At 43.9% G+C, this 25,371-nt stretch overlaps 1 protein-coding gene across 5 annotated transcripts in view; it reads right to left on the bottom strand.

The window, feature by feature from the left end:
* The window catches only part of SH3TC2 (SH3 domain and tetratricopeptide repeats 2), a 70,772-nt gene that overhangs the window by 14,387 nt on the left and 31,014 nt on the right, over positions 1 to 25,371 (bottom strand). For all 5 annotated transcript variants that reach the window (XM_005599310.4, XM_070233037.1, XM_070233038.1 and 2 more), the window contains exons 8-12: positions 24,598 to 24,793; positions 16,537 to 16,670; positions 13,691 to 13,732; positions 11,869 to 13,566; positions 11,581 to 11,761 (exon numbers count right to left, since the gene is read on the bottom strand). In XM_005599310.4, the coding sequence (XP_005599367.1) occupies positions 11,581 to 11,761; positions 11,869 to 13,566; positions 13,691 to 13,732; positions 16,537 to 16,670; positions 24,598 to 24,793 (2,251 nt within the window). The remainder of the gene's footprint in view (positions 1 to 11,580; positions 11,762 to 11,868; positions 13,567 to 13,690; positions 13,733 to 16,536; positions 16,671 to 24,597; positions 24,794 to 25,371) is intronic.

Here is a 25,371-nt window from a genome sequence, read left to right as displayed (position 1 = left end):
ACAGGAATAGGAAGTATAAGGATAAGAATAAAAGCCATGAGTAATGACTTCTAGGCTACTGTTGTATTTACATGCAAAGAATCATTATTTTGTGAAGACCTACTGCACGCAAGGCCTTTCTTTTTTCTAAAAATAATATGCATACGCTTAGTGGCACTTCGCACAATTGATATGTACCTTTGGTGATTATGTATATAATGTCTATTTCCTAAACTAGTCTATGAGCATTGCGAACTCAGGGACTATATCTCCTTTGTTCAGCTTTTAGCACAGTGCCTGAGCCACAAGAAATCCTCAGTGTATGTTGAATTGATTCAGTAGAGCCACAAAGTTCTCCTGAATGCCACCTGACTCAGCTCCAGAGCAAGGTACCATCTATATTGAGTCACCTGGAGACAGAAGACAAGACCTTCAAAGACCCCTCCCATTGAGAGATTGAAACTCTTTATCAAACTAGGTTCTATCATTGTCACCTGGAGGCAGAGAGAGCAAGACTCTGAAGGTATTGGACAAAAGGACAGCAAAGTGTCCCAAGGCAAAAACCCAAAGGCTGGGCCAAAGTTTTCATCATCTCCTTGCCCTCCCCTTCCATCCCCCACCTCTAAACCCTAGAGAAAGTCTTTCAAATAGGAGGAATTAAAATGAGTAGAAAGGCAGCATGGGTAGTGAAAGCCACCATAAATTGAGGGTTCGGGGATCTCAGCTAATACCAGTAAAACCAACTGGTGTCAGGAGTCTGCACTCTTTATAGCAGGCAGCGATCAGATCAAACAAAAAATGAGGCCACTCTCATCCATACAGTCCCAAGGAGTTTCATGATGTAGACATCCACATCTATTCTTTAGAGTGAAAATTATTGACTGAACAGGCAGAATACATACAGAATATCCACTCTAGACCAGGGGTTGGCAAACTCTGGCCCGTGAGTCAAATGCAGACTTCCACCTGCTATCGTAAGTAAAGTCTTATTGGAACACAGCCACACTCATCCATTTATGTATTGTCTATGACTGTTTGCATGCTACATCTATAGAGTGGAGTGGGTGTGACATAGACCATATGGCCCACAAGGCCTAAAACATTTACTATCTGACCTTTTATTAAAAAGTTTGCTGACTCCTGTTCTAGACTCCGACTGGGCATCAATCCCTGCTGTGTGGCTCCATGCACGTTACCTGGCTTCCTTAGCTCTCAGTTTCTACAGGTCTTTCTACCTCCTATGGCCATCCTAAGATTACACCTTGCTTGGTAAACAGTGCATGCTCACTGAATGCCTGCTGTTACTATTATGACCACCATTTCACTATAGACGCTCACTGTGCAAGTCTAGAGTGACCTGCACAACCCCCTACCCCCAGTCAACCTCCACATCCCCTCCCAGGTGACAGGCTGGAGTCCTCTCTCTCCTTTAGTACCCATATCCGGATGAACATCAGACCCTGTCTGTTGAACCTACAGAATGTCTTTCAAATGTGCCCCTACCTCTCCGTTGCTATTGCTATTCCCTTTGCCCAAAATGCTATTCTACTCTTCTCCACTTCTCCAAATCTTACTTATCTGTCAAGGGCGTCCTCAAATACTACCCCTTCATGACATCTTCCCTGACAGATCCTCCCATCCCTTAGCTGCAACTGAGCTTTCCTTTGCCTCCAAAGCTGCCCCTGCAGATGCCTGCCCTCTCTCCCATGAATACTTCCTGCCTTTACTCACTATGGCTTTGAGCTTTGTGAGAATGGAAATCCCTTGGAGGGAGTTAAGTTGAAAAATATTTGTTCATTACATCAAAACTCACTTAATAAATTCCTCCCAGAAATCAGTGCCAGGAAAAAGTCTGCTCCAACAGATACATTTGTTTACGTACTTTAATTAGACAGTGAGAACATCATATGGCTTTCCTCTTCTTACCTCAGCTACGAGGAAGCTTAAGGCTAAATTACAGTAACGACCTGCAGGTGCGTGGAAACACCTGTTTACCTACGTCTGTTAGCCAGTCTTTGTTAATTTTTTTTCTTGAATGCTCCGTAGGAGTAGGTGATTTATACATGCTAAATAAATATAGCATTATAGCGTGTTCTCCTTGATGAACTGAGCATTCTGAAAAGGGATAATCACCTCGTGTTTGCAGAGGTTTCCTCTGACACCTAAGGCACTTGCCCCTCTTCCTCATAGCATCACTCATTGGTGGTGAAGCAGGAGAAGTGGACATTTATTTCCTCCCAGTTATACAAATAAGAATCTCAGAGCCTAGAATTATAGAATGTTAGGATTCAAAGATCCTAATCTGGATCAACTTCCAGAATGATGGAGTAAGGATCTCAAAAGATCCACTCCCCCATGAAACCAATTAGAACACTGGCAAAAACTGTCACAGTCAACTTTTTCAGAACTCTGGAAATGAAACAAAAGCCTGCAACAATTCAAGGAGCATTTATTTAAGAAAAACAGCCGAATCCTGTTAAGAATAGTGAGATTTGTTGCTGTTTAACTTGCTCTAGAACCGTCTCCTCCCCGAGCTCTGTGGCAGCCTCGAAAACCAACAGCCTTGTCATCACAGTAGCTGGGAAAACCAGCAGCCCAGCAGCCACTGGAAGGGGCACAATGAGTTTGGAATTCCCCACTGTTCTATTCCCACGGAAATGTCACTATTTGATGTGTCTGGGAGTTCCCTGAAAGCCTGCATTCGTGGGGCTTTTTAAAATTGAACCTGACACAGAGCTCACTCACTATAGAACGTTCTCTCCCCTGAGGTATTTGTCCAAAAACATCAGCATCAATTGTCTGACACTGATGCTGCCTGAAGTGGTGAAAACATTTGGAGCAAACAAGAAGGTGACAGAAAAAAAATAATAAAAGGAAAAATTTGAGAATAAGATGTCCATAGGAGGCTTTGAAAAGCTCCAACATATTCCCAGGAATCTAGAAGGCCACACGCCTGTGCAAAACTGCATGCATGCCCAGGAAACACCTGAGATTGTTATAAATTAAGACGTTAGTTGTAATCCTTAGGGTAACCCCTAAGAAAATAGCTGAAAGAAATACTGTAAAAGAAATGACAAGGAAATTTAAATGGTACACTAGAAAACATCTATTTAACATAAAATGAGGCAGCAAAGGAGTAATTTTAAAAAGGTGTAAGACATATAGAAAACAAATAGCAAAATGGCAGACATAGTAATTACAGTAATTAAAGTAAATGTAAGTGGACTGAACACTCAAGTCAAAAGACAGAGATTGGCAGAATGGATTTTAAAAAAGAAAGAAAAGAAATGATCCAACTACATGCTATCTACAAGCAATACACTTTAGATTCAAAGACACAAATAGATTAAAAGTAAAAGTATGGGAAAAGATACACCTTTCAACAGGAGCTGGAGTGGCTAAACTAATATCAGATAAAAATACCAAAATTGTCACTAAACACAATGAAAGAAGATTTTATAATGATAAAAGAGTCATTCCATCACGAAGACATAACAATCAGAAACATAATGCACCTAAAAACAGAGCCCCAAAATACACAAAGTAAAAGCTGACAGAATTGAAGAGAGAAATAGACAATTTCTATTCAACAATAACTGGAGATTTCAATACCCCACTTTCAATAATGGATAGAATAATTAGACATAACAACAAAACAAAATAGAAGACTTTAACTATAAACCAATTCGACCTGACAGACATCTGCAGAACACTATACTGAATGGCAGAATATGCATTCTTCTCAAGTACACATGGAACATGCTCCAGAAGAGACAGTAGAGTAGGCCTTTCTCAATAAATTTAGACCTTATAAATAAATTTAAAAGTAATGAAATCATACGAAGTATGCTCTCCCACCACAATGGAATAAAATCAGAAATCGGTAACAGAAGGAAATTTGCGGGATTCACAAATATGTGAAAATTAAACAATATACTCCTGAATAACCAAGGAGTCAAAGAAGAAATAACAAGAGATATTGGAAAGTACTTTGAGATGAATGAAAACAAAAATACAGCATACCAAAATTGGAGTGAAGGAGGTGCCCAGAGAGAAATTTATACCATAAATATTTATATAAAAAAGAAGAAAGATCTCAAATCAATCACCTAACATTCCACCTTAAGACACTTGAAAAGGAAGAGCAAAGTAAACCCAAAGCAAACAGAAGAAAGAAAATAGTTAATATTAAATCAAAAATAAATGATAGTGAGAATAGAAAAACAAAGAAAATCAACAAAATCAAAAGCCGATTCTTTTAAAAAGCAAATTTCTGATCAGTCTGATGGAGAAAAATAGGACACAGTGTGAGGCAAGAGTACAATTTTATTTCTTTGTATGTGTATATACAGTTGTCCTGGCACTGTCTGATGACTGCTTTTTCCTCCATTGGATGATCTTGGCTTCTTTGTCAAAAATCAGCTTATCATAGACACAAGCATTTATTTCTTGACTCAATTCTAGCTCATTGATCTATATGTCCATCGTTATGCCAGTACTGGACTGTCTTGACTGATGTTATTTGGTGGTGTGTTTTGAAATTGGAAAGCATTACTTGTTCAATTTGGTAATTCCTTTTTGGGATTCTGGGAGCCTTGCAATTACATTTGAATATTAGAATCAGTTTGTCAATTTCTACAAAGAAGCCAGCTGGGATTCTGATAGAGGTTGCATTTGAATACATAGATTATTTGGGGTATATTGCCATCTTAATAAACTTCTGATCCCTTACTATGGAATGTTTTTTCATTTATTTAGATCTTCTTTACATTCTTTCAGTGGTATTTTGTGGTTTTCAGAGTATAGATTTTACGCTGCTTTTGTAAAATTTAATCTTTTACTTTAAATACTTTATATGTGGTAAAAATACTAGGATAATTAAAAATAAATATTTTATTCTTTTTGATGCTATTGTAAATGGAATTTTTCTTAGTTTAACTTTCAGATTGTTCACTGCAACTGTATGGAAATATACTTGAATTTTGTGTGTTGGTATTATGTTCTACAACCTTGCTTAACTCATTTCTTAGTTCTGGTGGTTTTTTGGTGGATTCCCTGGGATTTTCTATGTACGTGATCCTGTCATCTATGAATGAAGACAGTTTTGCTTCTTTCTTACCCCCCAGAAAAAAAAAAAGAAAAAGAAGAGAAAAGACTAAGAATTAAAGTAGAGACATTATTACTAACAGAAATAACTAAAGTAATAAAAAGGATTATAAGGGGGTACTATGAATAATTGTATACCAACAAATCAGATAATCTAGATGAAATAGACAAATTCTTAAAAAGATAAAAATATCAAAACTGCTCAAGAAGGAATAGAAAATCTAAATAAACCCATAACAACTAAAAAGAGTGAATTAGTAACGAAAAAAACTTCTAACAAAGAAAAGCCCAGGCCCTGACAGCTCCACTGGTGAATTCTACCAAGCATTTAAGGATGAATTAACACCAAACCTTCACAAACTTTCAAAAAATAGAAGAGGAGGGAACATTTCCCAACTCATTATGAGGCCAGTATTATCCTGATAGCAAAACCAGACAAAGACATCATCACAGGAACAGAAAACTACAGACCAATATCTCTTATGAATATAGATATAAAAATACTCAACCAAATACCAGCAAACTGAATCCAGCAACACAGAAAAAGGATTATACACCATGACCAAGTGAGATTTATCCCAAGAATGCAAGGTCAGTTCAATACTAAAATCAATCAATTTAATATGCCTTATTAATAGAATAGAAGAAAAACCCACCTGCTCAGCTCAATAGGAGCATAAAAAGTATTTGAAAAAATTCAACACCCTTTAATGGTAAAAACACACAAAAAACTAAGAATATAAAGGAAATTCCTCAACTTAATAACGGGTATTTATGAAACACTCACAGCTTATTTCATACTTAATGGTGAAAGACTGAAAGCTCTCCCCCTCATATCAGGAACAAGACAGGAAGGGGTACTCTCACCACTTCTATTCAGCATTGTATGGGAAGCTCTATCTAGGGTGATTAGGCAAGAAAACGAAATAAAAAGAAAGGAAGAAGAAAAACTATATTTGCATGTGACATGATTTTACACGTAGAAAATCCTGAGGAGTACACACACATGCACATGCACACACACACACACAAACTATTAGAACTAATAAACAGAGTTGCAGCATGCAAGATTATCATACAAAAATCAACTGTATTTCTATACAGTGTCAATGAGAAATCTGAAAATATAGTTAAGAAGACAACTCCACTTACAATAGCATCAAAAACTGCTTCAGAATACATTTAACGAAACAAGTGCAAAATTTATATCCTAAAAACTACAACACGCTGTTGAAAAGGATTAAAGAAGACCTAAGTAAAAGTAAAGACATCCCATGTTCATGAATTGGAAGGCATGATATTGTTAAGATAGCAAAATATGCCCAAATTGATGTACAGATTCAACGTCATCCCTATCAACATCCTAGCAGGCTTCTTTGCAGACATTGAAAAGCTGACGCTAAATTTCATATGGAAAGGCAAAGGACTCAAAAGAGCCAAAACAATCTTGAAAAAGAATAGCAATTTGGGGGGACTCACACTTCCTAATTTAAAACTCACCACAAAGCTGCAATAAACATGACAGTATAGTCTGGCGTAGGCTGGACATACAGATCAATAGAGTAGAACTTAGAATCCAGAAATAAGCCCTTACATTTATAGTCAATTGATTTTAAACAAGGGTGCCAAAAACATTCAATGGGGAAAAAGAATTTTTTCAGCAAGTGGTACTTGGACAACTGGATATTCATGCAAAAGAACAAAATTGGACCCTACCTTACACCATACACAAAAATTAACTCAAATGGCTGATTGACTTAAATGTAAGAGTTCAAACTACAAAAATCTTAAAAGGAAATAGGGCTAAATTTTGTGACCTTGGATTAAGCAATGATTAAGAAAAAACAGATAAATTGAACTTCAGCAACTTTAAAAATGTTTGTGTTGCCAAAGGACGCCATCAAGAAAGTGAAAAGAGGACCAACCTTGCTGGCCTAGTAGTTAAGTTCAGTGCATTCCACTTTGGCAGCCCAGGTTCGGTTCCCAGGTGCGAACCTATACCACTTATCTATCAGTGGCCATGCTATGGCAGCCTCTCACATACAAAAGAGGAAGATTGGCAGCAGATGAATTAGGGTGAATCTTCCTCAGCAAAAAAAAGAAAGAAAGAAAAGAAACCCATGGGTTGGGAGAAAGTATTTGCAAATCCTGTATCTGATACATCCAGATTTTATCCAGAATATATAAAGAACTCTTACAACTGAAAAATTAAAGGACAAATGATGCAGTTAAAAACTGGGCAAAGGGGGCTGGCCCAGCGGTGCAGTGGTTAAGTGCACACATTCTGCTTCGGTGGCCCAGGGTTCACTGGTTTGGATCCCGGGTTCAGACATGGCACCACTTGGCAAGCCATGCTTTGGTAGGTGTCCCACATATAAAGTAGAACAAGATGGGCACAGATGCTGGCTCAGGGCCAGTCTTCCTCAGCAAAAAGAGGAGGATTGGCAGCAATTAGCTCAGGGCTAATCTTCCAAAAAAAAAACTAGTCAAAGTATTTGAATAGACATTTCTCCAAAGAAGAAATACAAATAACCAGTAAGCACATGAAAAGAAGCTCAACATCCTCAGTCATTAGGGAAATGTAAATCAAACCCACAATATGATACCACTTCACACCTACTAGGATGACTAAAATAAAAAAGGCAGATAATAACAAGTATTGGCAAGAATGTAGAGACACTGGAACCCTCAAACATTGCTATACGAAGGTAAAATGGTGCAGCTGCTTTGGCAGTTCCCCAAAAGTTTACATACACAGTTACCATATGACCCTGCAATTCCACTCCCAAGAGAATCCCCTTCCCAAGAGAATTAGAAAAGTATATTCACACAAAAACTTGTTCACAAATGTTCATAGCAGCATTAATCACAGTCGCCACAAAGTGGAAACAACTCAAATGTCCATCAACTTATGACTGGATAAACATATGCAATATAGCCATACAATGGAATATTAGGCAGCAATAAAAAGGAAGGAACTACTGACACAGGTGACAAGGATAAACCTTGAACACATTACCCTAAGTGAAAGAAGCCAGTCACAAAAGGCCATATCTTGTATGATTCTATTTATATGGAACATCCAGAATAGGCAAATCCATAGGGACAGAAAGTAGATTAGTGACTGTCGGGCTGAGTGCAGGCGGGTTAATGGGGAGTGACTGCTAGTGGGTATAGGGGGTTTGGGAGGCCATGAAAATATTCCAAAATTAGATAGTGCTGATGGTTACACAACTCTGTGAAAGTATATAAAATCAATTAATTGTATAATTTAAAGACTGAATTTTATGGTATGCCATTATATCTCAATAAAGCCATTATTAAAAAGCTTAATTCAGGAAATTCTTCCATAAGAGCTCTGACTGGCCAGCCTTTGCCTGAATCCTCGTAATGATGACACCCTCACTCTCACAAGGGGTGGACTGCTCCATTTTTGGATAGCTCTTTGGAAACTTTTTTCCTAAGTGTTCAATTCCCTACCTCCTACCTACAGTACCTAACACATCAGAAGGGCTCCTGGTGTGATAAAATGCTGGATCAACATTTTGTAGTGATATCATTAAATTAAAAAAACAAACAACAGAAGAGTGTACTATGTAACAGAATTTTTATCGTGATCCCATTTTAGTAAGTAAAAAATGTGCATATTATATACCTAACATATATTTAATGTAGAGAATATGTATCACATATAATCTTTACATGTATGGAATATTTCTTGGTGGGTATTTAAAAATCTGTAAGCAGTTACTTCTGGAAAGTCTTAAGGAAAGGGAAGTTGGGTGGGGACCTTTATTTTTCAACTTATAACCTTCGATATTGGTTTAATTTTTTTGTACCATAAGCAAATATTATAATATAACTTTAAGCAACTTTAATTTCAAAAAAACCTTATTCCTGATTGGGGTGGAAATCCCTGATATTCTAATTCACTCTCCATTTCGTGGTTCCTTATCAGTGGAAACTCCCTAAGAGAAGACCCACTGTGTTCTGGAGCTGTTACTACGCAAGCCGGGTTCTAAATGGGCTGCTGGCATCTAAGGTTCCACTGTCAGCACTCTGACTATTGTAATTGTCACCGAAGAGCAGACAGCCTGCCTCCAAGTTGCAAGCACCTTTCTCTCCTTACCTGAGCCATGAGCAAGAAACCAGGGACTGAATCGGGCAAAACGCCCCCATTGTCCATCTGAATCTCCTGTCCTGCAGCCAAGTTGGCATATCATATAGCTGCAGCTCAAGGGCTGTGAGCTAGTGGACTAGCTAACTAACTAACTAACTAACTGACTGACTACATGGCTGCCCCACACAAACATGTATTGTATGCCTCCTCTGTGCCAAGTCCTACGCTAGACACGATGTCTGCCCGCACGGACTTTATGGCCACTACGCCATGACATCCCTACCCTACTGCAGAGCCCTTGGGAACCACAAAAGCTTAGGTCTCTGATCTAAAAGGCCCTGTAGAAGAACCACAACTTTAAGAATCTCCCCCCAAAATTCAAGATGCAGGAATTCTGGTGCTAATAGGGCTATTGCCAGTGTTTGAATAGCATAGCTGGCTGGCCCTAGACTCAACGTTTTAGAACTGGAAGGCACTTCATTCAATTTAACTTTATAAATGGAGCAACCAAGAGAAGAAATGACTTATTGAAGGACACGTTATCAGCTCATGGCAGGATCAGGTGTCTTGACTGCAAATCCAGCTTTTGCTGCTCCTCTCCCAGCTCTGCAGCTTCCCACTTCCTCCATCACTTCGTGGACCAGCTGCAGCCCCACTCCTTACCTCCTCTCTATCTCCCCCATCACCTAGGAAGTAGAGTGACACTTCACACTGGCTTAAGTAAGGCCTCCGCAGTCTGTGTTGACAGTGACCAGGATTTTCTCTCCGGCTTCCCCCTTAGGATTTCAGTGGTTTTTGACAACAGAGATGGGAGGGAGGCTAGTGAGCAAAGGACAGCTGTGGGGTAGGCGACGGCTGGGAGTAGTGATTAATCTGAGACTGAACTTGCACACAGGGAGGGGTGGCAATAAGCCTGCCACGTATCTGCCACCCTTGCTCCAGTCCCTTAAGTCTGACCATGAACAGACGACTGTCTCATCTCTAAGGTTAACTGAAGCCCGCTTCCTGGATCTGCTCCAGAACCATCCAAACTCCTAGGAGGTCCTGGAATGGAAGCACGGCGGGGCTGGCGCCAGGACTCCCAACCCCTCACATGCTGCAAGGGCCCAAAACTCCTTGCCTGGGACTGAAGGCAAAGACAGTGGGAGGTTTGGAGGACACTAGATTCTTGTAAGAAAGGGACGGGGGAGGGAGAGGGAGACAGAGAGAGAGAGAGAGAGAATTCGCTATCTGATTATTCCAGATCTGATTGTCCAGGTGCCCAAGGTTACCTTGCTGCCTAGAAAAGCAAAAACTGTCATTTAATTAGCTTCTCCTCAACCACCTCTCTCTGCTCAACACTAGCAACTACCCCTGCTCTATTTTAGAAGTCATTTGAAATTATGAATGCAATGCTACAATGCTAATCTGTTGTAAAATGAAATTGAATATCTTGCAAACTATGCAGAATTTAACAGAATCAATTAGAGGCTTGTTAGCGAGCAGAACCGCAGGCCAGGCCACTGGCAATCAAGGGTCAGGCAGATTAGACCGATGAAGAGACGGAGGAGAGAAAATCAGCAGGAGGAGGATTTAAATATCAAAGAGTTAAAAGAAGCCTTTGGGGAAAACAGTGACGTTTTGGTATATTTTTGCAAAAATGGGCCTTTCTAAGACAGCACTAAAACTCCAGTCACAAAACACAGGATGTTTCATTATGCCATTATACAATTTTATCAACAGAATGAAGCTAAAAAGTCAACACTTCTTTTACTGTTTGTTTATTCTAAGACAGTGCATAGCTGCAAATATAACCGAAGTTTCTTAACTACAAGGTGAAAATAAACTTAGTTTCATAAGTTCCAGTTTCATTTTAAAGGTAAGGTCTCAAACAAACTTTTTTTACCATGAAATTTTACACCCCTGCTTTCAGTGGATTTATTTACTTATTGCCCTTTCTCTAATGCCAATTGTCCTCAGGTAACGAAGGCCTCCTGAGGGTCCCACAGACTTCCGTGTAACTGCCACGTCTCTGAATTATGCACCCTCAGCCAGGTCACGTGATGGGTTATTACAGAAACACATGAGTAATTGTAACAAAGTCAACACAACTGAGTCCTTGCTATGTATCAGGCACTGTTCCAAGGGTTCCATGCGTTAACCAATGAGAGAGCTGAGGCAGGGAGAAATTAAATAACTTGCCCAAAGTCGCACAGCTGGTAAGTTATGGATGGCACTGAGTTTGCACTGTGTGGTGGCTGCAGCATTCACCCTCTTTTCCACGAAGCCATAAACATACCACGTGCATTTGAACTTGTCTTCCTAGGGGAAAGAATACTGTTTCTCCTTAAGGACGAAAAAAATGTGTCTAGGACTGTCCCTCAGTCTGGACTCACCTGGCTGTGTTCAGGTTCCGATAGAGCTGCCCAAGGGACTCCAGCAGCCTCCCCTCCATCTCCCGGTCCCTGAGTTGCTGAGCCAGGGTCAGCCAGTGCTCGTGGTAGGTGATGCATGCCTCAGGGTTTGGGGACACAGAGCTGTAGAAATGGCAGAGGGATTTGGTGACCTGAAGCTGACCTGAACATAAAGCAGGGACATGAATGAGATGACTTGAGCTAGGACAAAGCGAAAATGCGCTCTAATGCTTTTCTCGAAAGCTTCCCAGCAGCCCCAGCCATACTCACTCTTTAGGTGTCGATGGCTTAAGCCAAACAGCAGCGCCGTTTCATAACAGAGGCGGCCGCTGGTCAGCTGGCGTCCATACACCAGGACTTGGGCCAGCCAGAGAAGCACCTGTACTAATTCCATGTCTGTCTCCATGCTGGCCTGGAGTTCAGAATAGAGTCGGACTGCCTGCAGGAGATAGTCTCTGGCCGGCCACTGAGCCCGGGACTTAAGAGTCAGGTGGCCAAGATTAGCCAAAGTCACCGCCTGGTTACGCACATCCCCCGTCTCCCGGGCTCTGTTCAAGGCTCGGAAATAGCTCTTGGCTGCCCTGTTCACCCGGCCTTCACCTTGAAGTGCAAGTCCCAGGAGGTTATGGACCACCCCCTTTTGGGTAACACTCTCTGTCTCCTGCATGGAGTATAAGAGTGGCTCAAGGATGTCCAAAGCCTTCTTCGCCTGGCTGGCTAAGAGATAGGCCCAGGCCAGGGAGAGGGCAGACTCGAAGGCCTCCTGCTCACTCAGCAGCTGCCCTAGCACCAAGGCTTGGCTCAGGTAGTGGATGGCACCATCAGGAGACCTGTGTTGGAGGTACACTTTGGACAGGATGAGACACAGGGCCCTCTGGGTGCTCCGATCTGCCTGCTCCTCACAGGCAGCCAACGCCTGCCTGAGTGTCGGGCACGCCAGGGTGGAAACTTCACCCCAGCTTGAGGAGGGAATACGAAGGAGCTTGGTGCTATTCTGGAGAACCAGGTGGACCTGCCAAATGGGAAGGGACATCCCTTGGGCATTCTGGGCACCACATTGCCGGACAGAGGCCACTGCAAGGTGTGGAAGATATTTCTTATCATACAGAAAAGTCAAGATGGTGGCCACAGCATCCGAGGCAGGAGGGTGTCCAGAGAGAAGCTGCAGGCGCTCAGCGAAGGGCAAGACCTCCTCATGCTGGCCGAGGCTTAGGAGCAATCGGATGGCCAGGAAGCAGGCCCTGGCCTCCAGGGAGCAGCTGCCCACCGCAATGCCCCGGCGCAGCACATAGGCCACCACCTCAAGCTCGTTCTTGGCACTAGACTCACGGTCAGGAAGGCAAGCCAAGAGGGCAGCTGCCTTTTCCAGCAGGGCCGAGCCTTTATGCCTCAGCCTCTGCCTCAGGTAGATGGCAGCCAAATTGATGTACAGAGCAGCCACCAAGGATAGGTCCTCAAATGCCCCATTGAGAATGTGGATGGCCTCCTCAAAGTACACCCTGGCCTGAGAGAGTTTGACCTTCCTGACGCTCAGCCGGCCCAAGAGGAAGCAGAGACGGGCGTGGGCCCAGGTCATGTGGTTCCTCTTGGCCCACTTCCTCGAGGCCTCCAGGTAGGCCACAAGCTCATCCTCCTCAGAGAAGCTGTAGAAAGAAGATGTGAGGAAAGAGAAGGAGAAATCGTAGAGGCTCTTAAAATGGTCAGCATAACCCTTGTGATCCAGAAAAGCCAAGATGGGGGCAAAGTTCTCAGCCTCCTCCTCCTCTTGACCAGTGTTTAGGTCCATGAGAAGTTCCGGGTCATCAAGGTCATCAGTCTCCAGCAGGTGATAGTTGTCTGAGGCAGCTGAAAGGAGCTCCTCCTCCAGGCTGGAGTCCTCAGAGCTGCTGGATTGTCTGGAGCCCACAGCCTGGTGCTCCTCCCAGGCTCCACCAGGCCGGGCCTCCTTGAAGCCTTCAGGCTGGGATGCTGTAAGGGACAGGCAGAGTTGAGCAACCCTAAGCACCTATAACTACGGTGGCCAGCTCTTGGCAAGAGAACAGGTTGCTGTCCTGAAGGACTGGAGGTCAGGTTCAGCATGATCTCTACTCACCGCTCAGATCATTTGGAAGATTCTGGATGGATTCAAACCCACCTGGATAGAGATGGAGGACAGATCTGATGTTAGGTCATAATGGGCCACCATGCCTACACCTGCAGGTGTAGCCCAGACTAGTGGCCTCTTAAGAGATTTTGTGTTCAAGTTTTAGACCATCAGCCATCTTTAAGGAACTGGGCAGAAGTCTCCCCTTCATCATCATCTCAGAGCTGTGGGGACCTGAAGATCATCTTTTTAACACTTTCACTTTACAGTTGGAAACTGAGGTATAAATGAGACCCAGAGTCAGAGAAGAAAAGCTGGAAACACAAGCTCTATGCCAAGAGCTGTAGGTATGGGGAGAAGATGGAATCTGAAAGCCCATATCTCTCAGTGAGTTTACAACAGAGCTGGGAACAGAATGCCAAGTGCAGCACACTTTGTGGCATATGGCATTGCCTCCCATTTCCGTGAGTACCACCTCTTCCCTTCTTCTTTCTCCCATTCATTCATCATCCATCCACTCATCAGACATTGATTGACCGTATACAATGTGCTTTGTAAATTTGACAGGATGAGATGACCAAATGTGAATAATGAAGAAAGAAAGAGAAGATGGATCTGAGGGTCCTAGTTTTGATTCCTGAAGTAACTTAGTGGGACGAGGTGAAAGAAGGGGCAGCCTTGAGCCCAGTTTTAGGCATTTTGAGTTTGCGGTACTCACAAGAGCTCAAGGCAGAGAATAAAATAGATCTATATCCAAAAAGAAAAGTTTAGACTTGCAAATATAGATTTGTGACCCAGTGCAGGTCACACACAAAGAGTGGGTAAAAGTCCCAGGAGAAGCATTTGGAAGAAAAAGCAAAGTAGGTGGGAGAGGAGCAGGGAGAGGCAATTTGTGAATGAGCCAAAGGCACATCAGCATTTGCTGGCAGATGGGAGCCAGTGAAGAAGGCTGAAAAGGTACAGAGAGAAAAAGGGAGACACAGAGGCCAAGGCGCCATATGGTGCAGCCCCCTAACGTCACAAAAGTGAAACAAGACGAGGTAAGAATGAAGAAGACACCTTGGTTTCCACAGCAAAGAAGTAAATGCTGTTGGTTAAAGCAGGCACAGTGGAGCTGTGGAGCTGAAGGCCAGATTCACACTCCACAGGACAGGGGCTGCTAGAGAGAAGATTCCACCTCTCCCTGGCGGAGAAGCAACAGCTGCCTGTGCCCCAACCCCGGGATCTCCAGTGAACTTTGAGGACAGCAGGCCCCTCACCAAGTCAAGTCTCTGCCTGCTATTCTCTGGGGAAAACTTCTGTGTCACTGCAGACCCTTGATATCCACACCCCAAACGGTAGAAGGCCCTGCAGCCAAACATAGGAAAGCTAGAGCGCTGGGCTCTGGAGAGCTATTCACACACCCAGCCCTCACTGACGTTGAGGACATGTGCTAGTCTTACCGCAGCCATTTCTCCCCAGGCCAGGGCCACCAACAGCACAAATGGTTCCTCACTTACAAAAAGATGCTCCCTCTGGGAGGAAGAATTGCGGAGAGGCACACCCCAGGGCATAGGCCTCCGGGGAGAGAGAATTCACAGATAAGATGCCCCCTTTGCTGGTTGCCTTGGTTCTAGGGGCAGACTGCACAAATGTAAGACACAGCCCAGCACCCAGCAGAGTTGCACTGCTGGTCTTTAGATAAGAAGCAACAGGCCACATGGGACCTGTTCCTGGATCTCTCCCAACCATTGGATCAATAGTTGGCAGATACTTGAAATCCAAGTGTGCCATCATTCTGCCTTCAAGGCGCATCCCAAGTCGTCCTTCATTTTCAGACCTCAGCTCTCACCTACCAGGTAGAATCTGTAGCTTCAGCTTCCTGGCTCAGCCTAGTGGGGCTGTGTGATCTGCTTGTGGCAAGAGAGCTCTACCCAGGCTGGTACTGAGGCCTGGGGTAGGTGCTTGTCACAAATGCTCCTTGCACACAGAGAAAGACAGCAGCTCCCACCTCCGTTCCCTGGAGTTGGCCTAAGGACCCCTTCTGCAGAATCTCTGGCTGTGCTCATGAAATATGCCCCATCTAATCTGGCCACACAGGAGTGGACACAAGATCACCATCACTGAAGAGGTGGGAGAAACAAGAATCCCTCCTCAAACCACTGTCAATGGGTGAATGTACTTCCCGACGCAGAGCTGTGGGCCCTTCCCAAAGTAAGGGAAAGGAGTGTCATTCATTTACTCAATCAATCGTGCAGACACTGCTGAAAACTGTGCTAGGCACTGAAGCCCCTCACCCACCCAAGGCTAGCACACCCAGCAGTCCAATGTCATTTTGCATCAGGGGCAGTGTGGGGAAGTATGGATTGTCCTGAGTAGAAAATGGGGGAGAGCAGTTCTTATCCTGGCTCAGGGACTAATTCACTTGGGCCTCAGTTTCCCAATTGTAAAATGAGAGGAGAAATCATCTCTTACAGTCCTTCTCGCTGTAACATTCTAGGCCCCCCCTTTATCATCAGGGACCTAGATATACTTCAGTCATAGAAGAAGGGACCTCAGCCACAACTCAGGAAGTTTTTCTTCTCCAAGATTAGAATGGATAGCTCAATATGGCTGATCTTCTATGCTAAGCTGAGTTGGTTTAATCACATCACATTGTTTCTGGGCAACGTGTCCCACACAATCCCAGAATTGTCTGGAATCTAAAGTGAAAGTGCTGCTAATCAAATACGATCAGGTCATCAATAGAATAGTGGTCATAGCCCCAAATTCACAGGTGGGATTAGAATTTAGAGATATTCTATTCCTGGTTGGGAAGGGCTTCTTAATTTTGAGGGGCCTGGGCTTTCAAAGGGGTCTGAGGAATGAACACTCACTAAGCCGGTAGACAGACGTGATGTCAGTATGAGCAAGCGTGTGGAGGAAGTTGGCACACTCAGCTTTCCTGTCACTTCCCAGGACCCACAGAGACCATCTTTCCTCGTCACTGAAAAAGGCAGAGTTCTTGCTCCTGCATTGAAGCAAAAGACATGGACACAGATCAGTGCAAGGTTCCAGACATGACCCCTTCTCTCTCCACCCTAGAATGTAGTGAAGGACACAGAGAAGCCATCAACCCATTTGCCATAGCTGAAGTCAGACTCCTCATCTCCCTGCTGTGTAATGTACTTATTTACACTGCCAAGGAGATGAGCTGCTCGTCCCGCACCCACGGAGATCCGAGCTACGCTGCACAGCTCAAAGGAGGAGGAAAGCACTTCTCCAGTTAAACCTCTATCTCCTACAAAAAACAAAGCCCCTTCTCTTGACTCCTACCCTTTCTTTGAGATCATGTGGTGCCCATTTTTATTGAAAGAAGTAGAAATTGGCTGTCCTAAATGTAAGGGTTGGAAAGGGACCATTAAAAGAAGTTTCTTTGTCAGGTTATTTCAAGGAAACATTAAAGAGAAGTACCATGATCCAGAGCAATGATGAAGAAAGTGTGACCATGGTCAGAAGGAGCCTTTCCTAATGTTGACACTGGATTCCATGACACAGAACCACAGTATCATGTAGCAGTAAGGAAGGAATAGAATGCTAAGGGATGGGAAGTAGGTAGAAGGAAGGCCAGGGGGCTGGAAGAAATGGTTACAAATAATGGAGACCTTTTTTTTTTTTTTTTGAGGAAGATTAGCCCTGAGCTAACTGCTGCCAATCCTCCTCTTTTTGCTGAGGAAGACTGGCCCTGAGCTAACATCCATGCTCATCTTCCTCTACTTTATATGTGGGACGCCTACCACAGCATGGCTTTTGCCAAGCGGTGCCATGTCTGCATCCAGGATCCAAACCAGTGAACCCCGGGCCGCCAAGGAGCGGAACATGCGAACTTAACCACTGCGCCACTGGGCCGGCCCCAATAGAGACCCTTATACTCACTCTATTGTGTAAACTAATTGTTAAAACTAATTTTCTTCTTTTTTTTTTTCCTGCTTTATCTCCCCAGGTCCCCCTGGTACATAGTTATATATCTTAGTTGCAGGTCCTTCTAGTTGTGGCATGTGGGATGCCGCCTCAACTGGCCTGACGAGCGGTGGCATGTCCGCGCCCAGGATCCGAACCAGCAAAACCCTAGGCCGCTGCAGCGGAGTGCGCAAACTTAACCACTCGGCCACGGGGCTGGCCCCCTAAAACTAATTTTCTTATTAGAGATTTGTCACAGGACCAAAAAATCCAAAAACTAGAAATGCCTCAGAAAGTATTCAATCCAGTATCTATCTGAACCATATTTAAGATCTCTTTCAGTTCTAAATAAAGATCTTTTTTTCACTCAGAATCCATTTTTAAAATAAAGATAGCTTCGAAGCCCAAGAGTTAACAACAGCTAATACTTCTGGGGGCTTATTATGAACTTATCATCTCATTTAATAGACACAATTGCCCTAAGAGGCAGGTACTATTCTTACCCCCTTCTTACAGAGGCACAGAACTGAGGCACAGAAAACTGTTGAAGTTGGTGGTTAGGAAGCAGCAGAGCAGGATAGAAGAAGAGCTTCTCTAGTTAAAGCAGAGCTGGAGGGGGAGGGGAGCTGGAATGGGGGTGCCAGAGTCTGCCATGTACACTTTGTTCCCATCCTTAGATAATGCAGTTTGAAATCCAGTGATGAGAAAGCCAGCAGTTAATACGAACTGCCCAAGGTCACACCACTAATTCGTGGCAGATCTGCCGCTAAAGCTATGCCCTGATATCTGGCCCAGGGCTCTTTCCATAAGACTTACTCATCCCCCATCTCCCTGGCCTGAACCCCAGACTCTTCCCAGCACCATGAGAGTGCCCATCCTCAAAAGACCATGTAATTGAAATCTACAACGAAACTCATTTGAGATAAAAAGAATTATATGATCCCAAATCTCTGTAGAACTCTTAAATTTGGCAAAGCATTTCTGAACTTACTATTTCATTTACTCTTCCTAACAACCCTACAACGTAAGTACTTTTATCCATATTTGTAGATGAAGACTCAGAAAGATTCAGCGACATGCTCAGAATGACTCAGCTGGAAAGTAGGGGAGCTGAGACCAAAGCTGAGGTCTTCTGCCACTGTCTGTTACCTCACAGCTGATCTGCTAACGTCCTGAGTCCCAGGTGTTTAGAGAGAGTCCAAGAAGTTTGACAAATTACATTAGGGCTTTCCTAGCATGGAAATGGGGTTAAATGAGTATGGAGGGCTTCTGGAAATACGGCAGGCTGAAGCGCTCCACACAGGGCTACTCTCCCAATAGACACATACAACTCATGGATAAAATGTGACAAAGATAAATATTGTAATACCTACTTTAACTTTAAAGAAAGAAAGGAAAATTCCTGGGAGCCAGAAACAGGAGGAAAAACCAAAGGCAAGTTGGTAAGCAAGGGTAGATGGCCCAGAGACCCTGGGGGTTCTCACCTGGGAGATTAGCCCCGAGAGCTGGGGCTCACCTTGTAATTCCACCCAGGAACAGGAAATGTGACTTTGGACCTGTGTGAAGCAGGGGAGATGAACAGAGCTCCCTACAAGCTTTGAGTTCCCTATAGCCTGAAGTCTGGAAGGGCTGCAACTTCCGCAAAGAGGGAACTGGAAAACTCGCCTGCCAAGAAAACACTTTCCATCTGTCTGAGACCCTGGAAAAAATCAAACACCTGGGCTTACACCATTAGAAGGTGTGGGAGCTGAATTTACACTGCATGGTGCAGGTACCACAACCAGAGAACTTAACATTACAAAACCAGCCCTGGACCCTTGAGTTCCTAAGTTTCCAGGGGAAGAAAATGCCAAAACTGCTCTGTTGGGATGATTCCCTCAGTCTAAGAGTCAGGTAAAGACTGTCTTTTAAAATGTTGAAAATTCGTTCACATAACAAAAAATACAAACCACACAAGAAAATGAACTACAAACAAAGAGAGCCAGCAGATGCACAAATAGGTAAATTAACACTACAAAAGCCAGAAATAACAATAATCTGAAGATTAATTTAATTAGAAGCATGTTTAAAATGATGAAATAAAGAGAATGAATAGAAGCTGCATGAATATGTGGAACGTTGTGAGCAGAAACAAGCATATGTGAAAAATAGCAAAATACAAATTCTAGAAATTAAAATAAAAGCATGGACATTTAGGACTACACGAGTGAGTTAAACAGCAGATTTAGTCACTGCAGAGGAGAGAATTAGTGAAACTGAAGATCGTTCTGAGGAAATCACCCAGAATGTAGCCTCGAGTGACAAAAAGATGAAAAATAGAAAAGAACTGATTAAGCAAGATTGAGGATAGAATGACAAAGTCCAACATACCTCTAATAGTAATTCCAGAAGAGAGATTAAAAAGAATGACAGAAAGGCAATATTCAAAGGGAGAATGAGAATTTTCCAGAATTGAAGAAAAACATGTCTTCAAACTGAAGAAGTACACCAAGTCCTGAGCAAAATAAATAAAAATAAGATCATTTTTAACATGATTTCCATTTCTTTAAGGTTATAGTTCTTTTCAGGTTTTCTATTTCTCCTAATCCTTCTTTCTGGGTTCAATTATCTATCACTTAACTGTTCAACTTATAGGATGAAAGAATTACACAGGAAAAGAATGTAAATTAATGAAATAAAAACAAAGAAAGTAGAAGAAAATAATAAAGGTAAGTATGAAATTAGTGAAATAGAAAACAAAGAATAAAATGGCCAACAAAAAAAAATTGGTTCTCTCAAAAGCCTAATAAAATGGACAAAACCCTGGTAAAATGGATTTGAGATTTTATATTAATAGTTATTTTTCCCTCCACACTTTGAAGATGTTATTCTACACCTAGCTAAATCATCATTCACGAGTATATTTTAAGTATATTTGAGACAAACGAGGACCAAAGACTAAGAGTATGTGCAACTCACAGATCTCCACCGAAATAACTACTAAAAGATATACATTATGGAGAAGGAGGTGGACAGCTTGCTATAAACATGTAATAGAACATATCACATCTAGATGTATCGTGGTCCAGTTGTAAAACATCAGTAACAAAAACCTAAACAGACAAAGCTGCCTACCTACCCAGAAATAGCTATGAGACTAACAGCAAACTTCTCATCAGCAGAAATAGATGCCACAAGAAATGAAATTACGAAGAAGACACAGATAAACAATATGAAGAAGAAAAGAAGGGATCTGAGGAACATAGAAATTTTTTAAATGTTTAATACTATAAAATACTAGCACTTTTTTCCTATGTTCTTTTTTTCTTGTTTGAGTGCATTAATTTTTCAATCTTGCTTATTTTTTAATTTAGGCACTTAAATATATAAATTTCCTTTAAGTAACACTTTATTAAAATGAACTGTATCTATTACAATGTGAATAAATCCTAAATTTATGTCAACTGAAGAAAAAGGCCAGTTGCAGTAAAAATCTATATTTTTTTTAAATACACAAAACCATAGTATTTTTTGTTTCTGAACCAGTATCTGTTTTTAAAATGTATCAGAAAGAGGACTGGAAAGAAACACGTCAACTTCAAGTAGAGTTTGCCTACCCGGTGGGAATCAGGATCAGAGGGTGAAAGTAGGAAAGAGTAAAAGGCACCTTCAGTTATATCTAAAGACTTTTTTCCCATAAAACACACACACATACACAAACACACACACATCAAATATTTTTTTAAAAAACACAAAACATTTAAAAAAAGGAAGGGTGTGGTGTTCTGTCACCCTCAAAAGCTCTGAAATCCCCAGAGTCACTCTGGCCAAATGCAAATACTATGTCTATTCAGACAGATTCCCTGCCCCAAGTTTTAAGAACTGGTTTTCCAGCTGCTGTTACTATGAAACTAGGTAGCTGGCATTGAAATCTGCTGAAAAAAGGAAACTCGCAAATCTGCTCCTGTTGAAAAGCAGGATCTCTTTCCCCTGTGTCAGGCACAGACTAAATCTGACTCAGAAACCGGCTTCTGAGAAATTTCACTCTCAATATACAGCTGATTTGATTAAATAGGCGGATGAATAGACGGATGGATAGATGATGGATGCATGAATGGATGGATGGATGGATGAATGAATGAATGAATGAATGAATGAATGAATGAATACACTTTGGGAGTAATATACCAGCACAGAGAGGGACCCTGTGAGAAGAGGTTGGAGACCAGCAAAGGCTCAACCTTTTTCAGGAACCTGATACCAAATCAACATGGTCTAAGAGTGACACCTAGTGGTCAACTCCCACATAGCACACAGGGATGATTCCCAGGACTCCGCACCTGGCTACTGCTCGTGGCGTTCTCCTCTGATTGCTGTGTTTCGGGGATGTCTGTAAATAGAGAGTGCTTTGGGGGCTGTTCAATGAGCCAATTCTCCTGTCCTCTCCTTCTTCTACCATGCCTAGTCTCCTGGCTCACTTTTTCCTTCCCTAATGAATGTGCAATCTCTGGTGCATGGGTCCCACAGGCAACCAGGGGTGGGCCAACAGAGGACCCTGTGGAAATAAGGAGAAGGTCTCATGCTGCCACTGCAATACAGGAGATGATGTTCTTAAGGGTAAGAGTGTCTCCCCTGCAGCTGAGCCAGTTAAAACGTGCTGATCAAATTGACGTAGTGGTACTGAGTTATTGTCATTTGGGGCAAAGTCTGAGGTGCAGAAGACCAAACATAATTTATGAAATCAGACACCTGGCCCCCATATCCTATTAAAACTGCCTCTCAAAGATTACCACCCACAACAATGACAGCAATTGTAAGAGTTAATGCATATTGATCGCACACACACACTGTGCCAGGCACCGTCCTAAGTGCTTAACATGTATTAGCTCATTTAAACTCATGACCATCCTACTAGCCAGGTACTAATATTATACGCATTTGACAGATGAGAAAACTGAGGCATAGAGAGACAAATTAACATGTCCAAAGTCACACAGCTGGTGAGCTAATGGAGACACATGATGTTCTCATGTGGCCCCCAAATGCCTTTCGGGCAGTCTGGCTCTGGAACTCTGTAAACCATTAAGCTATGCTGCCCCCCCAGTGACCTCCCAACAGCCACTCCCAAAGACCTTTCCCCAGTCAGCTCTGCTTTGATCTCCCAGGCCTGCAACAGTGTTAGCATCCCTCCACCTCCCCCGTGGCTGGTTCCTTCCTCTCAGCCAGCTCCTCTGTCTCCTCTGCTACCTTCCTCCTTCCTCCACTCTGTAGATGGAGGCACCCTCCAAGGGTCTGCCCTACCAGCCCTGGATTCTGTTCTCTTATTCTCTCCCCCTTTCTCCAGCACCTCGGTTACAGCACTCATTGGATTTACCGTCAGGATTCTGGGGTTCCAGACCCAAGGCCCTGAGCCCAGCCCCTTCCCTCCTGGGTCCTCACTTCCCCCGGCAGTAAAACGAGGGGCTGTTCAGAGCAGTGGTCCTCGCCTTGGCTGCACACTGGCCCCACCTGGGAGCTTCCATAGCCATCCCTGCCCAGGCCCCACGACACGAGATAGACCCTCTGGGGGCAGAACACAGGTATCCGTATTTGGAAAGCTCTGGGAGTCTTTAAATTCCTGTCGCTGGCTCCTCAGCAGTGCCCTCTCCTCTCCATTCCCCCACCCCTTCCTCCGTGCCAGGCTCGGCTTCTCACTGGTCTCCTGCCTCCAGGCTCTCCCCTGCCCATGGGCGCCTCACCCACAGCCAGGCTTAGCTTCCCAGAGGGAGGTTCCAGTCACATCATTTCTCTCCCTTGCTCAGAGACACCCAGTGGTTCCCCATTCTCTGCCAGTGGAGGTCAGGCCCCTGGCACCGGCATTGCCATCTTCCACATCATGACCCCACTGAGGCGTGGCCACACCAGTGCCCTCCTGGTAACCTGCCTCCTGACCGACATGAGTCCTTCCTCAACATCCCCTCACTTTCCTCCCTGTGACCTCCTTTCCCCTTTTACATTTGTTGAAATATCTCACATTGTGCAAAGCTGAACTCAAATGTTGCCTTTTTCGTGAAAGTTCTCGATACCCTTTTCCTCCTTATAAACTCCCATAGCACTCCATGCCCCTCCAGGGGCTCAGTGAGCAACCTTCCTTGTGTAGAGTTACTTGGGTTCTCACTTTTCTGTGTGGGGAATATGATCTTCCGTCTCCTCTCCCATAAAGGGGGCGGGATTTTAGAGGGAGTTCTGCCCGTGGCCCACTCATCTCAGGGCCTCTTTCACAGGAGAAGGGATTCCAGTCTGAGCATTCAACCCTTAGCCATCCCTGGGGCCGCACTTTCCTGATGTGGAGGGCCACAGTGTCTCGGTATTAGCAGCCACCTCTACGTTCCCTCTCACGCTTCCTGGGCCCAGGCTGCCTTTGTTCCTGAGCTGGTGCAGGAAGCCCACCCACAGAGACTGGTTGGTACTCCGGAGCCCCACCCCTCCATGACAGGGCCTGCGGAGGAGACCACTGCTGACTGGCCATGTGGGTGGCTCTGCTCCTCAGAACCAGCTCTTCTGACTCAAGGCAGAAGAGAGGAAAAGACGCACGCTACCCTCCTGGCCAACACTGGCTCCACACAGTAAGCTTTCAGCAGACAGACCTATGTGGGAGGGATGTTCCACCCACTCAGCTGCGATCTCTGCGCTCTGTGTGTGCCCCTCCCTGATGGGCCCCTCCGTTTAATGGGGTGAATGGCAAACTCAAGGACCAAAACGCACTCTGGATGCTGACAGCAGGCCCTTTGTCTTGGGTTGTGCTTCTGTCCTGGCACAGAGAGAGGCCTCAATGACCATCTGTTGAAATGAACCAAACTGACCACTCCTCTCCTCCCTCTCACTCTTTTGTCCTCCTCGGCTGTCAGAATGTGCTCCTCTGGCTCCGTGTCACCAGGGAACCCTGAAGCTCATCGGCAAACCTGCTCAGAACGGGGCAGGACCACTGGGGAGGTGGTCCCGCTCCAGGACATCCAGGAGGACCTCTCTGTCATACTCACACTGGGGAAAAAGAATCAGGATCTATGTTCCCGGTGGGGACAAAGCCCACTTCTCCTGAGCGTGTTGACTTCCCAATGAACCACTGGAGCCCGGGGATGACAAAGCCGATGATCTCGATGTTCTCTCCCTGGCGGAGATCCAGCTCATCGTTTTCTTCCCTCTCATATTCCTTCCAGGCCTTACACTTCCCTCTGCCTGTGGGGAAATAGCACAGAGGTCAACTAAATAAGGCAGAAACAGCTGAGCCTTCCACGAGCTTCCAACATAATATGAAATGACGGGTTCCCAGACTTCGGAATTTCAAAGACCAGTAAATTTCCCCAACCCGACTCCTCAAAGAACAAATTGGCAAGATTGACACAGGGGAATTGGTTTTTCATTTTGCTAAAGTAGGACATTCAGTAAGCACTTTGCTGTGCTTGGCACAAATCCCCAGGCCAGGGGAGAAGCATTGTACCAGAGGGTCTCTCCATTTCCTTCCAGCTCCTGTTGCCACTGTGACCCTCAGTCTCCTCAGCTGTAAAATGGGAATAATGAGAATACCTTTCTCTTATGAATATCAGGAAGAGAGAAAGTGCACAATGCCTGGCACCAGTCAACCCTCAATAAATGTTAGCCTCACACCACGGGGGAACAGAAAACTGCTGATGACCCAGAGGGATCTGGAAGACTCCCCTTCTGACCATGGTCACTGCCCAGCTTGATAAGTTGCCTAGGTAGGATCTAGTCATGACGTGTTTATGAGCGTTGTGCTATCCACTTTACAAAGTACA

This window comes from Equus caballus, chromosome 14 (assembly GCF_041296265.1).
Source record: "Equus caballus isolate H_3958 breed thoroughbred chromosome 14, TB-T2T, whole genome shotgun sequence".
In the NCBI taxonomy this organism is placed as follows: domain Eukaryota; kingdom Metazoa; phylum Chordata; class Mammalia; order Perissodactyla; family Equidae; genus Equus; species Equus caballus.
Note: the sequence above shows the minus strand (reverse complement) of the source record. Positions and strands in the feature narration are given on the sequence as shown.